This window comes from Lepidothrix coronata, unplaced genomic scaffold, assembly GCF_001604755.1.
Source record: "Lepidothrix coronata isolate B3197 unplaced genomic scaffold, Lepidothrix_coronata-1.0 Scaffold1, whole genome shotgun sequence".
Taxonomy (NCBI): domain Eukaryota; kingdom Metazoa; phylum Chordata; class Aves; order Passeriformes; family Pipridae; genus Lepidothrix; species Lepidothrix coronata.
The window spans coordinates 14,307,875-14,323,676 of record NW_016690181.1 but is presented as its reverse complement, the minus strand read 5'-3'; the positions used below and the strand labels follow the sequence as shown (position 1 = coordinate 14,323,676).

The 15,802-nt window shown below is 36.2% G+C and overlaps 1 protein-coding gene across 1 annotated transcript in view; it reads left to right on the top strand.

Moving 5' to 3' along the window:
• Positions 1-15,802, top strand: part of OTOG (otogelin) — a 99,705-nt gene that overhangs the window by 44,265 nt on the left and 39,638 nt on the right. The window contains exons 24-32 of the mRNA XM_017807136.1: positions 4,402-4,540; positions 4,801-4,935; positions 5,985-6,131; positions 6,742-6,861; positions 7,723-7,839; positions 8,984-9,140; positions 10,153-10,179; positions 12,965-13,132; positions 15,241-15,519. Of these exons, the coding sequence (XP_017662625.1) occupies positions 4,402-4,540; positions 4,801-4,935; positions 5,985-6,131; positions 6,742-6,861; positions 7,723-7,839; positions 8,984-9,140; positions 10,153-10,179; positions 12,965-13,132; positions 15,241-15,519 (1,289 nt within the window). The remainder of the gene's footprint in view (positions 1-4,401; positions 4,541-4,800; positions 4,936-5,984; positions 6,132-6,741; positions 6,862-7,722; positions 7,840-8,983; positions 9,141-10,152; positions 10,180-12,964; positions 13,133-15,240; positions 15,520-15,802) is intronic.

Here is a 15,802-nt window from a genome sequence, read left to right as displayed (position 1 = left end):
TGTGAAAGGAATGTGTCAAATTGCTCATACATAATTAGTAATAAAATTGTGCCTTTTCAATTTCAGAAGTTTTAAAATATTATTTGCTTTTCACTGATAATAATGCTAGTGATTTTAAAGTTTAGGAAAATACTGTTGTATCTAGATAGCATCTATGCTGCTGCTGAATTTGCATTTTTGTTCTTTTTTTGGCAGTCTTGTTAAACATGGGGAAGTGTGCTTGGATGCAGATGAATGTCCATGTTCATGGAAAGGAAAGGAATATTTTCCAGGGGACAAAGTAATTTCTTCCTGTCATACCTGGTAAGCAGAGGTCTCTTTAAGTGCTTATTTCATTTTAGTTATTTATTTGTAGATCGATTTTTCCTTCATGTGTTTTAATCATAAATTTCACAGCAGATTATGGTAAAACATCTACTTTGATTTTGTATTTACATTTCTTCAAAGAGGTATTAAAATGACATTGGCTATGGGTTTGTTGTTTCAAAGAGCTTTTAACATAACAAAATAATAGCTATTTGGGATATTCTTATCCTTTAAAAAAAGCTTGATTTAGAAAAAAGTTTGGGGTTTTTTGTTGTCAAGGTCATCTAAACTAATATTCAATGGCTAGTGTTCCTAAAGTAGAGGAAAAGTACTTATATAACACCTTAGTGACACTTGTTAGAGCTTCTTATTTATTCATTTTCACATTTAGCATTGAATCTGAGCAGTCTAACAACCAAAATATAACCCTGTAGCCATAAGTATACACCCACTACAATGATAATTTAAGGAGAGTACTGAGCAACATCATGTACTGAGCATGGTAGCAGATAAATTGATTGCTAATTCTGCATATGTGGATAACTGATGAATCAATTGGCTTTAAAAGGAGGTGTTCCAATAGGCAAGGTTTGATAGGATCACTCAAATACATGCAAAAACCTATTCCTTTTACTATCCAGTGTTGTAAATGCAGCATACAGGTACAGCTATGTTACCCTGTGAAGTTTTCTTGAGCACTCAGTAGAATGTGTTACATTACCATTTTAATAAGCTTTACAAAAGTGTGACAATATTCCACATCTGCATGATACCGAAACAAACTTTTTTCTTGATGGTCCCCATCTGTTTTCTTCTCTGACCACAGCTGAACCTTGCAAGCTGGCACTGAGCAGTGCTATTTGTCTTAGTAGAGCCCTAGAAAAATCAGTTGTCAAGCGTGGAGATACTGAGGTAGTGGTGTAGCCTCCAGATTCTCTGCAGAGCAGTTCCTTCCTTTTGTCCCCTTCTTGTAGCTCACCAGGAACATGTAACTGGGGTCACCTGGTGAACTGCTGCTCCTGGCCTGCACAGCTTAGTGTAACCTGGCACAGTGAAGGCTTCTCCAGTCAGCACTAGTCACTGCCTTGTCTGGATGTCGTTGCCCCCTCCAGCCTTGTGCTGACTGCCTACCTCTGCCTCTCGTCAGGTCCTCAGTATCTGCTCTAGAAGAGATTTGTAGCCCTTTGGTCGACTGGTGAAGCGACTTACAAGCCATCTCCACTGGGCAGGCAGGTAAAGCGACCGGGTTATTCACCCCCTTATTTCCAAAGGCCTCTCCATTTGGACCTGGTGTGGGATTGCTTGCATCAGAAAGAGTTTATTAGATCCCATTTAATCTGTATGAGACTTCACCAAAGGCAGCTGCAGTGCAGGCAGAAAGACACTGGATATTTTGCTTTCTCTCTTTTTTTTTTTTTCCTCAGGCCAGGCTCATTAATTCACGTACAGATCTTTAAGGCTGTCATGGTTTTTCTAGTCTTCCATGTCCAGAAGCAAAGACAGATTAAGTGATAATAGCTTTTTGGCAATCAGTTGTCTGCTGACAGATGGGAGTCTGCAACAAGCTCTGCTTCATACAAAACATATGAAGTCTTTGAGTCTGCTGTATGTGTATGCAGGGGTGTATCTGATATGTTAAAGGAAATGTTCAAAGCATGAGAATACTTCCGTGCAAACAAACCCACTTAGGCACTCATAGCAGTTATAATTTGGTGTTTTTTAGTGCAGAGAATCAGTGTATGTTGATGTTAAATATAATCTTACTTACATAAGATGTAGTATTAAAAACGACTATTAGTCTGATTTATCTATTGAACAGTAAAATGGCAAAAAAATAATTTCCTAAGTTGGCAAAACTACCAGTGAAGTGCCAGGAACTTTCAACTCAAGCTCTGGGATCTTACTGAACTGTGGTTCTAGGTTTTCTGATTTTTGGTTTTTGTGCAAGTGCCTGAAATTTTTAGCATGTGCTGTCAAGGTTCTAACACAAAGGGTTCTGATGCTGAGGGTATGACAGCGTTTTGGTGCTGTGCTGTGCAAGGTAAGATGGGTGGTGCAGTGCTGGTTTGCTGTCATATGTTGAGACCATTGAGCAACTGCTGGTTATTGTCCATGGGCTGCTGAATTGGGCCTTCTGTTCTTAAACAAATACTTCTTGGAAATATGTTTTTTTAAAAAGCTCGTTGAAGTTTGGAAGATGCTGATAGTTCTGCTTTTCCGAGTAGGGCTCTCTAGATTCTGATAACTAAATGTTAGTTCACTTAGTATGAAACAAGCCTGGTGCAGAGGACTTTGAAGACATTGTGTACCTCTTAATCCCTCCCTTCTGACTGTAAACATGTTAAGACTCCTGAAAAAAGGAAAGTATGAAAAGGAGCTCCCTACTCTTAACATATTCAGAAAAGTTTCTGCGTGAGTCCTTAACAGATCGGCATGTGGAGGAGGATTTGAATAAGCCAAGAGTAAAATTAAAATCTAATGTCTCACAGAAAACATGAGAAGCAGCACTTAGTCTTTCAGTCCAAATATAATTCCTTCCATCTGCCCCTCTCTTGATCACCTTGATTAGGTTCCTGCCTTAGGTGCTGCCTTAAGGTGACTAGGGTTAGCTGGGCGAACCTTGCTACTGTCTCCTTGTGCTTTGGTACAGCAAACACTTCATATATCATACTTTTAACTTCTTTTAGCAATGTGCTTAGTGTATTTATATATGTACCTATACAAAACACAAGTGCTGGTGCCAAATCAATGACGGGATAAGCAGAGTCTTCAAAAATCTGGACAAAGATTCCATGTTGGTGCAAGTTACCTGATAAGGGAACAGGAGGAAGACGATATTAGTATTTGGAGCTGCCTAGATTTTCTAGATATTTGCTGCTCTTTTGAAAACAGTGGTGTTCTGACCCTGTGATAGCAATATAAACAGAAAAGGAAAAATTATAATGACAAAAAGTTATACTGAGAAAAAACTTCATATTGCTTGGTGCTTCAGTATGAGATGCCAAATGTTAGCAATTTATCCATTATTTCCGTAAGTCAGATTAATACATTAGGTGTAAAATATGAAATATTCATTTAATGAGGAAATTAAAAATCAATTCTTTTTGAAAAGTAAACTTAGGTACCATAATTACACCACATGCTGTATTTAGTTTAACCTGTATTTATAAATATACCTGTAGTAAAGCTGTATCGAGGCACCAGCTCTGCTGTCTTTATTGAGAGTTCTTTAAGTATCCAGTTCATTTAAAAACATAAAAATAACATTTTAAAGATTACTTGTGGATACAGGAAATAAAATTATATCCACTATTTATAAAACTTAAGTAGTTTCTGAAAATGTAATTTAGATTGCAAGAGGGTGATGCAGAAAGAGGTATAATATCCAATGCTGCAAAGCCTCTTACAAAGCAAAGGGAATTCAGGAAAGTCTGAACAATCACTTATATGTGTGATGAAAGCCCTTTGATGCTTAAGATGACCATAGACAGAACTTGAACTGTTCTGGAAGCCCCTAAGATCTTAGGCTAGGGTTTGGGGGTGACAATATGTAGACATCAGGAAAAAAAATAAATCCAACAGCCCAAAACATGGTTCTTTCAAAGAATCTAAGCAACAAAATAATGCTACTGAAATGTTTCCTCTGTAATTCCGTGAAATTCTCATTCAAGCAGAGAATGCATAAAGACTGGAGTAAGAGGACATGTTAGTTTTTGATTCTAAGATTCAACTTGTACAGAAAAAACGTTCAGTGAAAAACTGAAAAAGAAAGCTTTGTCCTTGTGGCATGTTATTGATGTGCCAATAAATTGTATTACTTTGGATGATATTTTTTTTTCTTGTTTTGATGTCTGTATTTTCTGGAGCCTATAAATTCTAGCAGAATAAGAAGCATAGACAGTATGAGTTCAATATGTACATTTTTTTTCCAGAGAATCAATTTATGTATGCTGCTTTTGGGCAACATTTCAAAATGCTTCTGTCACACTCATCACACTTGCATAGCTTTTATTTTTTTGCTTCTCAGTGTAATAGCTGTAATAATTTTTCTGGGCTTGCAGCTGATATTACCATTATTGGTCATACATTTTTCAGCATTTGCCAGCACGGATCATTTCAGTGCACCTTCCATCCTTGCCCATCAATGTGTACTGCATATGGGGACCGGCATTACAGAACGTTTGATGGACTAACTTTTGACTTTGTTGGAACCTGTAAGGTTTACCTAGTTAAGGTGAGATTTTTTTTTTTTTTTGTAAAGCCTCTCTAAAACTGGATTTAAAACTATCTCTTAAATCTACCATTCTACTTATTTCCTATCTGTACAGTCTGTTGAGTCCTACATACTATTTTTTCATTTCTGATGTTGTCTAGAATTTGAATCATACATAGTATAATAAATATACACTGAGGTTTCTGCTAATCGGACTTTGTATATATACATATTTATATTAGTATATTTAAAAGTCGTCATTCCTTTTTTTTTTTTTTCAGGGTACTTCTTCAACCAGTCTTTCTGTTATTATAGAGAATATTGACTGCTTTAGTACTGGAATCATTTGCAGAAAAAACATTTTCATTAATGTTGGAAAATCTTTTTTAGTATTTGATGATGAGACAGGAAATCCAGTAAGTTTCAGCTTTTACCACTGATCAAAAAGTAGTGTATGGGTGTTTCTTCCTTTCATTACCAAAAACTTACTGTGCCACTTTAGTAGCAAAGGTGTAAATATCTTTACTGTGAATGCTGATCATATCTGTATTGTTCAATGGAAATATTAAACAAAATCTTGTGTGTATTTGACAAAAGTGTTAGTTGAGATATTGTAGCTCTTTGTTTAGACTTGATTCCTGTTTAATATCTTAGGAAAAATCCAGATGTTTTGAAGTCAGTGGGAATTTTAAGTCCACTATAACTAAGAGTTTAGTCTGCTCTGGAACATATAAGAGGAATATTTCTATACAGTTAAAAAAAACCCAAATTACAGCCCCTGGTATACTCTATAGCCTGAATGTAATTTTTATTTTGGCCAAACTGCAAATTCTATTGCTGTAAGCATTTAGTATTTCTAGTACTTTTAGTATAAATGGTACTATTTACAATTGATAGATTGACTATTTAAAGGAAGTTGAATCTCTCTGTTTGAGATACTGTGTAGTTAAACCAGACATCTTAGTCCATGCTACAAATAAATTGGAATCTGATTGTTATTGGATGAAGAGAAGAAAGCTTTATGTAAATAAGATTGTAATCTATGGACATATTTGGAGAGTTCCTTATTTCAGGACGTTGTTCCATGCGTCTTTATTACCTATCCATAGTAGAAAAAAAGGCAGGTGGCTGAGACTGATTAGGTATAGTTGAGGGGAAAATCATGATCAGGAACCTTAAAACTACTCTTATACCTCCCAGATGAACCATTAACATTTTAACCTTCACTCCAATTGCCGTTACCCATCCTGTAAATTTGATATTCAACTTTTAAAATAGGAAAGTCATAAAAATACAGTGCGGTTCACAAAGTCCAGACCCCTTTTGCTTGAGCATTTGTCCCTCTGTCTGCTTTTGGACTTACATCTGAGAACCATGTAGTTCATTTTATTTAGGCATTTCATTTCCTGTGAAGTGAATGAAGACATTGCTTCCATTATAAGCTCCCTTGTTTTATTTTGAACAGAGCTTATCTAGTTACATAGACCACGTACAAAAAATGCAGTTATGGAAAGCTGGATTTTTCACTGTTGTTCATTTTCCTGATGAACATATCACCATTCTTTGGGATCAGAGAACAACAGTTCATGTCCAGATGGGTCATCAGTGGCAGGTAGGTGAAAGTCAATGTTCTTATTGCCATTTCTTTGAGGTGTTTATGTAAATCTCATTAAATAAGATATATCATTATACAGAGAATAGGCAATGTGTCAGAAATCAAGGAGAGAAACATTCAAACTACCTTGTCAATTACAATATTTATTCTCATTGTTGTTTTTTTTTAGTTACTCTTTACTGTGTAGCTGCTGTAACAACAGAAACAAATATCTTTGGGGAAAAATTCTCCTTCAGTACTTCAGTTCCTTACATGACTGGAGTAGGTGTTATTTTGCTGAAGCAAAAGAAAAGCACGTAACTGGCTAACAGCTCACTTCTCTGAACAAAAAATCAGCTCCTTTCTCAAAGGCTTGGGGATACATAATTGAAAGGGAATAATACTGGCATTGTCAAAATAAAATATTCTCCATAGCTTTATTATCACGAAAAACTGAATTGTTTTGGGTAAAATTTAGCTAAAGAAGGATCAAACCCTGACAAATGTATAATTAAGTAACTGAAAACAAAAGTTTTGAAAGTTGTTATGGGTGGTAGCATTTTGTCACGTGAAAATGTTTTTATATATGTGTATATATATATGTGTGTGTATTTTTTTTTTCCCCCAGGGTGAATTGACTGGATTATGTGGAAATTTTGATTTGAAGACAGTAAACGAATTGAGGACTCCAGATAATTTTGAATTAACAAACTCACAAGAGTTTGGAAACAGCTGGACAGCTGTAGAGGTACATAGTAAATAGAATGTGTTTGCTTGTAGATTTTTTGCTGTTATGTCATATAATTTATCTAGAATGAAATCAGAAATTCATTCCTGAAAGTATTAGTCAGGCAGCAATGCAAATGACAATATCAGGGGTTCTTACAGATGCCATAATCTGTTAAGGAAAAGAAAATAATTACCTTTTTTTGCCTTCACAGTGCAATAGTGTACAGAAAAATGCTGTACAATATTCTGAACATTTTTTAAGACATTTGAACAGTAAAGTAGTAATTTTTTTACTTAATAGAGGAGTTGTGGGTTCACTTTAGACTGTGTTGTCAGTTTAGCTGATCTTTCATAGCTGGGAAATATTTAACTGTGCAGACCTAACAATGGAAAGAAAAAAATTCTTTCCCTACACTGTAAAGTTAAAAACTGAACTTTTTTTTTTTTACGTCACATGTCTAGTGGTGTTCACAGAAATGTCCCTTCCTAGTAGTTAGAGTAAAAATATCTGATTTCTGGCTCTTCTAATGTGCATTGTCCAAGTCACCCTTGTTATTTATGTAAGTGAGACCGTTCAGGTGTAAGGACTGCAGGTTGGGACTGCCTGGCAGCTCTGCTTAGACCTACATGTACATGTGTGTTTTTCTGCTGCCTTCAGATAAATAAAACGATTTTTTCAGCTTGTGTAATTTTCCTTTTCTTCAGATTAGCATCACCTTTTAATTGTATATCTTTGTCCTGCTTTAGTTTCATAAGCAATACATTTGTTCCATGGTTTACATCTCTTAAAAAAAAAAAGCCATAGAACTATGCTTTGCAAGTTCAAACACAAAGTGGTTACGAAAAACGTTTCTCACCTTAATTTTGCTTTCTGGTTAAGTGTGTCGACAGCTCTGACATTCGAAATCCATGCAGTTTGAATCCCCTTAGAGAGCCATTTGCCAAGAAGGAATGTGGAATACTATTAAGTGAAGCATTTGAAGCTTGCCATCCAGTGGTGAGTTGTGGTCATGTATAGAAACAAGTGAAGGTGAATATATCAGTAGAGAAAAATGTTACTTTTAAACTTGAAGCACTTCAAATCTTCCTCTTGTCTCCCATTTCATAGTAATTTTGACTAGCAGAAGAGAACACAAAGAAGGTCTAACCCATACCTGTTCTGATTCTAAAATGTGAATGTTAAACTGGACTGTCTACACTTAGCTGATGTAGGCAGGAAGTGACTTTGGCACCAGTTTAGTCTTCTACAATATGGGTAGTCCTAGTAGTCTCCTTTGTAATTAATGCAGACAAAAATACACCCATTTTGAGGTGGTTTTTTTTTTTTAATTACAAGCATTATTTTCCTTATTTCCCTCAGATGTATTATATAGCACACACATTTTTCACACATATGTAAATAAATTTACATTTAGGTAGGCAATATCAGATGTGAAGAACTCACTCCTAGAAAAAAAAAAAGGGCATGTGTCTTCTCACTCAGGCAACCACCTAAGGCAGTAAATGAGCCACTCAACATGTTGTGGGGGTCAGTCATCTCAGGTTCAGTTGGAGCATGGAGGAGAAGCTCTTTTCCAGTGGTAGGTCTTACATGGAAAATTACACATCCCAAGATGTTCAGGTATTGAGACTGTGTGCATGGCTTAAAAGCTTGAAAATACTGTAAGGGCAAAATGACAAATTCTCTTGTGAAATTGTCTGATAATATGAAGAGAATGAACCACTCTCACATGAGTTGTCCATCTACTGTATTATTTCTTACATTTTATGTGTATCTAACTTTCTCAACGCTTCTGAGATTTATTGATTTGTGATCAGCTTAGAAAATCTGTTATTTTGTACGTTTCTCTGTAGTTTGTTAGGGCTTAAATATTAAAAACCATACAAAACACAAGCTCACATCAACATCTTAGCATGCCTGTTCTTAATGGGTTATTGATTTAATTCTGTTATTAAGTGCTGGACAGGATGATGTGTTCTAATAAACCTTTTTTCTTGTCTTTCAGGAAGCACTTAAAGTAAAATGTTTATTGCTTCCAAGTTTGATATATTAACTTCTGAAAGAGTCATAGCTTTGTATTAAGGTGTTGGTTGGCAGTGTCTATATGAGTATTTTTGATAAGTGATATTTTCGTTTCCAGATTGACGTCACCTGGTTTTATTCCAACTGCTTGACAGATACGTGTGGTTGTAACCAAGGAGGTGACTGTGAGTGTTTCTGTACAAGTGTATCAGCATATGCCCATCAGTGCTGCCAGCACGGAGTTGCAGTGGACTGGAGGTCCCCTAGAGTGTGTCGTAAGTTTACTTAAACCAGCACTGCCCATGGCTGCTACTGCCTGCATGTGTGAGAGACAGACCTGAAAAATCAATCACATCAGAGTACCTGGGCCATGAATTGAATGACTAAGCCACACTGGTAGGAAGATGAGTTGGTGCCTCTCACTCTGATTTCTTTTAGGTGGATTATGTTCTTCTCACTGTATTTGTGAGCGGTACTTTTCTATTTTTAATTCTTTGCCCTATGATGTGAAAGGAAAAGTAATGGAAAGTCTATATTAGGGTACAGCATGCATCCCCCAAACCAAAGGGACAAAGTTAACAGCTCAAGCGATTTCTGTTTTCAGCAGGACTTTACTTCTCATTAAGGTCTAGGAAACACAGCTGCCTTACTAGAGCCCCCCAGATCAAGTGTGAAATATAAAGGTCTTCTGAAGAAAACCAGCAGGTTTTAAGCATTACCTTAGTATCCTTATCCAACAATGCTTAGAAGTTGTAAAACAATCTAAGGCCTTTATCTGTATAGTGGAAATGCCTAATATGAGACAGTCATTTCCCCAAAGATGTGATAAAAAAGGGCAGGATATAAAGAATGGGAGGAAACAAGCAGTTTTCTAACTTTGCAGTTGCACAGAGAGAGTATGTAGCTTGCTCAGAGTCGCACAGCAAATTGGCCACAGAGTGAACGGATTACTCTTAAATTTTGATAGAAAAGGTTTGTGTGTTTCAGTGAGAGCATGGAAAAACAACGCAGCTCAGTCTTAGCCACTAGAGGTCACAAAAAGACAACTGTATGTATGTGAGCTTAGTATTTCCTGCTAGGAAGCAATGCTTTCTTTAAATCAGTGTAGTTTAAATTAGTATTTTACCTAAAGCAATGAAGTAAATATTTGGCAGTAATTTTTTAATAAATGTTTGTGTATGATCTAATTTGGTCAAGCTTTTAGCTTACATCTTAATTGTAAAGGGTAATAGAAAACCAGTTTATCTGCAGAATGCCTGTTAACTGCGTTTATTTTCTTTTTTTTAGCATATGATTGTGAATATTTCAACAAAGGTAAGTCCTAAAGGAGTTGATAAAATGTCACTGGGATCTTTGGTTTCTTTATATAAACCTTAGAACTTCGTATAAAAACAATAGCAAATTATTTTTGTGAAATAATAATGAATGTTTTATTTGTGAATGTTTTATTTCTTATGTAGCTGAGATTCTGTTTTACTGGTTTATTTTTCTTTTTCAAAGGCTTTTAGTGTCATAATATTTTTTTTATTTTTAGACCTTTCCCAGGAGCATATGTTTAGCTAATTTTTCTTTACAGTGATGGACCATGATTAAACAACTAAATCATTAAGTAATTAATAGACTATTCAACTAAATAGTACTAGGGGCACTACTTGCTTAAGACATAATGTGGTTCAAAGCTAATCCCCAGTGGGTATGTTAAATCACTGATGGTCTCCTGTGCAGCCTCCAGAGGGAGGTAGCTGTTAAGGTATGACAACTTTTTGTCTCCAAATGGGGAATAACTCTCAATTTAGGTATGTCTGACCTATCCTTAAGTTCCTAAGCAGCAAGCATTGCTGCTGCATAGAGTGGCTCTCAGTGAGGGGTGCAAAATTTGTACAAGGTGCTGGAGGAAACCTTGAATCCGCACTGGCTGCTGTAATGCCCTGTTAGCACTGGAATCCATCTTCAGACTATTTTAAAGTTACATTGCCAGTGTCTGCATAGTTAGACGTGGCATGCAAGCCAGCCTGATGTGAGGAATGGTCAGGACTTCTGCTATTTATTCTATAACTCTTTTTATCAAGCTCATGTGGAAGCTTATCTATCCACATGGTTTGTGGTATTTTGGTCTTCTTTTAGACTCAATATTGCAGCAGCTCACCCCCAGAAACATCTCAGAGAGGGACCAAGTTTAAATTAGAAGAGACCTGTGCAGTTTTCCAGGCCCAAACAATATGGCCAAGAAATCTGCATTTTCTAGTGCACTGACTGCTGAAAAGATTTTCCATGGGGTCAGATTGCTAATGCATGGGAATTTCATCTAGATCACTATCTAAGCCTCTAAATTAATTTAACTAAAGAAGAGTTGAACATAAGAGGTGATTGAAGTTTTACACTTCCTGTTTGGTTTGGGTTTTTTGTTTTGTTTTATAAATGAAATACATCTAGTCTGATACTAGATGATCTTAGTGGAGTTTTAACATTGAAAGTACAGTGCCTCTAACACCTGTGGTAATCATCAAGCTAGATGATAACACATACTTTTAAGGTGTGTTATTAGTTTTATTTGTTACTGAACTCTCACTCATAGAAATTAGTTGAAAGAGTGGAGAGTTTGTGCATGTGACCAACCTTGTGATAAGCATGTTTATCATATACTTCTTACTTTGTATCTTGTTTGCTAATCCAACTCATCAGTATTCAATGTATGATGTTTCAGAGCTGCCAGTGGCGGAAAAAACAAATCATCTCCATGCTGAAGATTTACTTGTCTACCTCACTTATACCATTACCTAGAATTACTTAGTTTTGGAGAGAGGAAGGTTAAGGCACCATCTTAGACCAGAGAGATGTTTTGTCTGTGTAACTTTGTCATGAATCCATATTGACATAGTTCCAGTCCTACTAGGAAGCAGAACCTATTGTCTTTGGAAAGGGAAAATTCTCAGCTAGTGGCTGTGGTCACTCAGGTTTTGGATGGGCCTGAGTTATGAGATTAAAGATATAATAATATATCTAGAACACTGGATGTTTTAAGTAATAATTTTAAAAATGTTTTTCAACTCCCTGTGCTGAAGGTGACGAGGTATCATTGTACATGTTTAGGTGAGCATGGACTTCTGTCCTAACTGCTTACTTTTTTAAAGCTTTAGAATCTAAAACTCTGGTTGTAGTGCAACCTCCTTAGGATTTCAAAATTCTTAATAAATTTTAAGATTAGTGAAAACCAGAATATGAAGGCAGGCTGCAAATTGCAGTCCAAGCTTGTAACCTCTTTGAACAGATTTTAAAGGTCAATGGTAGTTGTTGTCAATGGTAGAAGTTCTGGGAGATGTATGGTTACCTGGCTTGTGAGTAAAATTGTAATGAGGTGAATTGCTAAAGTGTGGTCTAAAATGCCTGATTTTAACAGAGAACTTTACAAAAACAGTTTCAAACATTTAAAAATAAACTTTAAAATATTTTTCTGCAGTGAACTAAATGAGAAGGTGTGACATTTTAAGATTTGTGAAGTCATAACTTTGCATGCTTATGACATTTTTTACTTGTAGGTAAAATATGACCATTCCTTTGCTTATGATGCCAATTTCTTCCTGTCTTGCTTCCCAGAGGTTATGTTTATATCTCCACTGTTTGATACTTGATGACAACAAACTTTTATTCCCTGCCAAATGGCTCACACATTAGACACTAATAAAGTAGATTTTCAAGAATAGTAAGAAGTGTATAATCAGTTTGACTATGCAAATAAACAATTTAGAGAGATCCTAGGGTGGTCTATAGACATACTGCTTACTTCTAAGTCAAATAATGGAGGGGTCATCTAACTTTAATAAAGTAACTATGAAACCAAAGCAGATGAGAGGGACAAAAAAGAAAACCTAATCATGAGTCTTGAAAATTGAAGGTAGGTATTCTTGACAGTTTTCAGAACAGGTATTTTCTAAGAGAGTTTGACTTTATTTTGATTGTCATTATAGTTTAGTCCATGACACCTAGAGCTATTTTCAGAGTGGTGAGATGTGTTTTTCATTATGTGCTCTGTCCTAATGTTTAGAGCTCAAGCATCTGTGACACTTGACATGAAAGATAATTGTGGTTTTTCTCTCAACAGCTCTGGGAAAGGGCCCATACAAGCTGGTCAGCTATTTGGATGGAAAATTTCTGATGGCAGTGAAATCGATGGATGGTGTTGTTTTCCCGGTGAGAGAAGACGATACTCTTCCTGGACATGTAGTGAGCTTTATGATGACTTCAGGACTTTATAAACCCAAAGCACATGGTAAAGTCACAGTAACCTAGCATCTTAATAAGACGGAGCAAATTCTGCCCTTGAATATGAACTTATGTTTAAGAATAGACCTGGGTCAAAAAAATCTTTTCTTTGTCTGCCAGCTGAATGTGCACTCAATGTCTGCCAAAATTTTCATTGGGTTGGTTTTAGTTGGATGATCACAGCTTTGTAAACAGATACCTTTAGCTGAAAAGCAACAGCCTCCCCCAACCTTCAGAAGCTCCAAACTGGTATTGTAGCCCAGTGCTCCAGATATGTGGAGCACTTGGTAAAGTGCTCCCTTTACCTTTCTTCTGCCAAAACTGGGACATGGGAAAGAACAGGAGAGAAATGTTGCAAGAAAAGTGCTCCCTTCACTCGCTTTGCCACCATTGCTCATTGTCTGCCTGCTTGTACAGAGATGCCCACTGGCACTAACCTGTGATTTGTAAGGCTGAGTACTACAAATTGGTCTCCTTCAGGTCCTGGCTTAGATTTCCCCTAAGGGAGCTTGGTGCTTATTCAGCAGACAAAAGGTGTCTTGCACACCTTCAGACAGGTGGAGAAAACTTAGAAGAGTATATTCAGCATTTGTGACATTAATTAAATGCTAGAGTTGTCTGCATGCACAGCTTTAATGCCCACAGAGCACTTGAGTTTCAGTAGAGTTTTACTGCCCAGAGTCCCCTGATCAGCTCTTTGGACAGCCTGAAGGTGGCTGTCTTTGTGTAAGCAAAGGAGGGATATGGGTCAGTTGAAAAAATGACAAGCATTTGATTACTAATACTGCTGTCTGTAGAACTGACACAAGAGCTCATGTAACAGAATATCTAGGGCCAGATTTCTTTTATTAGTCATAGTTTTGAGGCACTTAAACATTGCATTCAATTTTTGTTTGGAAAGGGAAGGTCAGTCCTACTGCTCTATTCCCATATAAAAATCTTCTGCTCAAAATTTAACCTGGCAAATAGAATTTGCGCTTTATAGTCCAATTTGAACAAATGGAATTTCATAGTTTGGTCATGGAGGAGTTTGTATGATCAATATGATTCATAGAAAATTCAAGTCAATATTATGCATATATCAGAAAAATGCAGGTCTTTTATCAGTTTCAGGCCATTTGTGGACAATGGAGAGTTTTGGGCATTGATGGACTGACTGGCTACATAGCAGGTGTTAAAAATCACTCTGACTGTCCATTGTTACTTAATTAATAGCTTCTTGCTACAGGCAAATAATAAAAAGACGTTCACTAGTACTGCTAGGTTTTTCAGATTAATTGAAGTTCAAATGGTCAGAAAACAAGGTGATCTTCCAGAAATGTTATACCAGAATGTGATAATGTATCCTTTTAATAGAAATATTTGTTTTCTATGCTTTCTTTTTTTCTTTTTTTTTTTTTTTGAGTAATGCTGCCCAGTCCTAGAGTGTTAATTGATTTTACAGTAGTTTAATGACTGTTTTCAAGAGAATAGCAGAGTTTACAGCAAAATAGAATGAAGTAATTCTGTGAGCAACAGATGCCTGTAACAGGCTCAAAGTCTGCTGCTCTGCAGTTGGTTGTACAGAGGCTTCTTGAAATCAGCAGTGCTGATTGCAGGGTAAGGTATCATGAGGGGACATTTGCCAGAAAACAGACTTTGCTGTAACATTTTTAGAGGAAGGGGCAGGGAGATGAATGCAAAATATGTTTTCATAATTTGTTTTTAATGAAACGCTGAGCTCTTAAGCTATAAATTCCTGATGGCAAATGTTACTTGTAAAGCTAGTCAAATGAAGTTTAAATTTTTATTAAATAAATGGTTTAGCAAAGACTGTAAATTAAGTTCTGCTTGACTGCAGGGCTATATTCCTTTATCCTGGGGTGAGCAAATGTCTTAATCTCCTTGTATTCCTCTTGAAATCTGTAGAGTATTTAGAAAAGTAAATACCCTTCACAGTCTAGCACTCTGTAGTGTATTTGCTTACAAGATTCAGGCTATTTTCACTGGAAAGGCCTAAGTCAGTTTTCATTCCTCACACTACTAATATCAGTAGTGGTACATCAGAATGAGCTTACTTCATTATACACATATAAGCAAGTAAATGAGTTCTGTGTATATTATTTTGTTTTTCAGATTCCAACTTGATTTCATTTGAAACAGCTGAGAGACCAAACTATTTTCTTCAGTTGGTCTCCAATAATACTCTTGTTCTTTCCAAATGGAAAAAAACTGAAGAGTTTCACAACAGGTCTACATTTATCATTCACAAGAATACATGGCTTTCAGGATACAGTTCCTTTGAGTCATTTGCAAAACCAGGATATTTCATCCACATTTCAGCCTCTTCAGTTGAGCTTTTGAAGTACCATCATTCAGAGGAATTCAGACTGTCAACCCTTTTTAAACTTGTAGGTAGGTGATTAAAATTTAATATTATGAGCAGCAGTTTGCTCCTTGTGAAAATCCAGCCTAAATGGTGTTGATATTTTTGGAGGTTATGAGATTGCTTACTTATCCCCTACCTCACAGGGACCTGTGGGTACTCCATGATGTGCAGGGTCAAAATCTAAAAAGGTTCTAAAGTCCCTGAGCATTGTAACGAAGATGAGATTCTGTTTTCTTGTGAAAAGCCAGTAAATAGCTTGATGTACAGTGGTTTTTTTTGTTTGCCAACTGGTTTTGGAAATACGTGTCT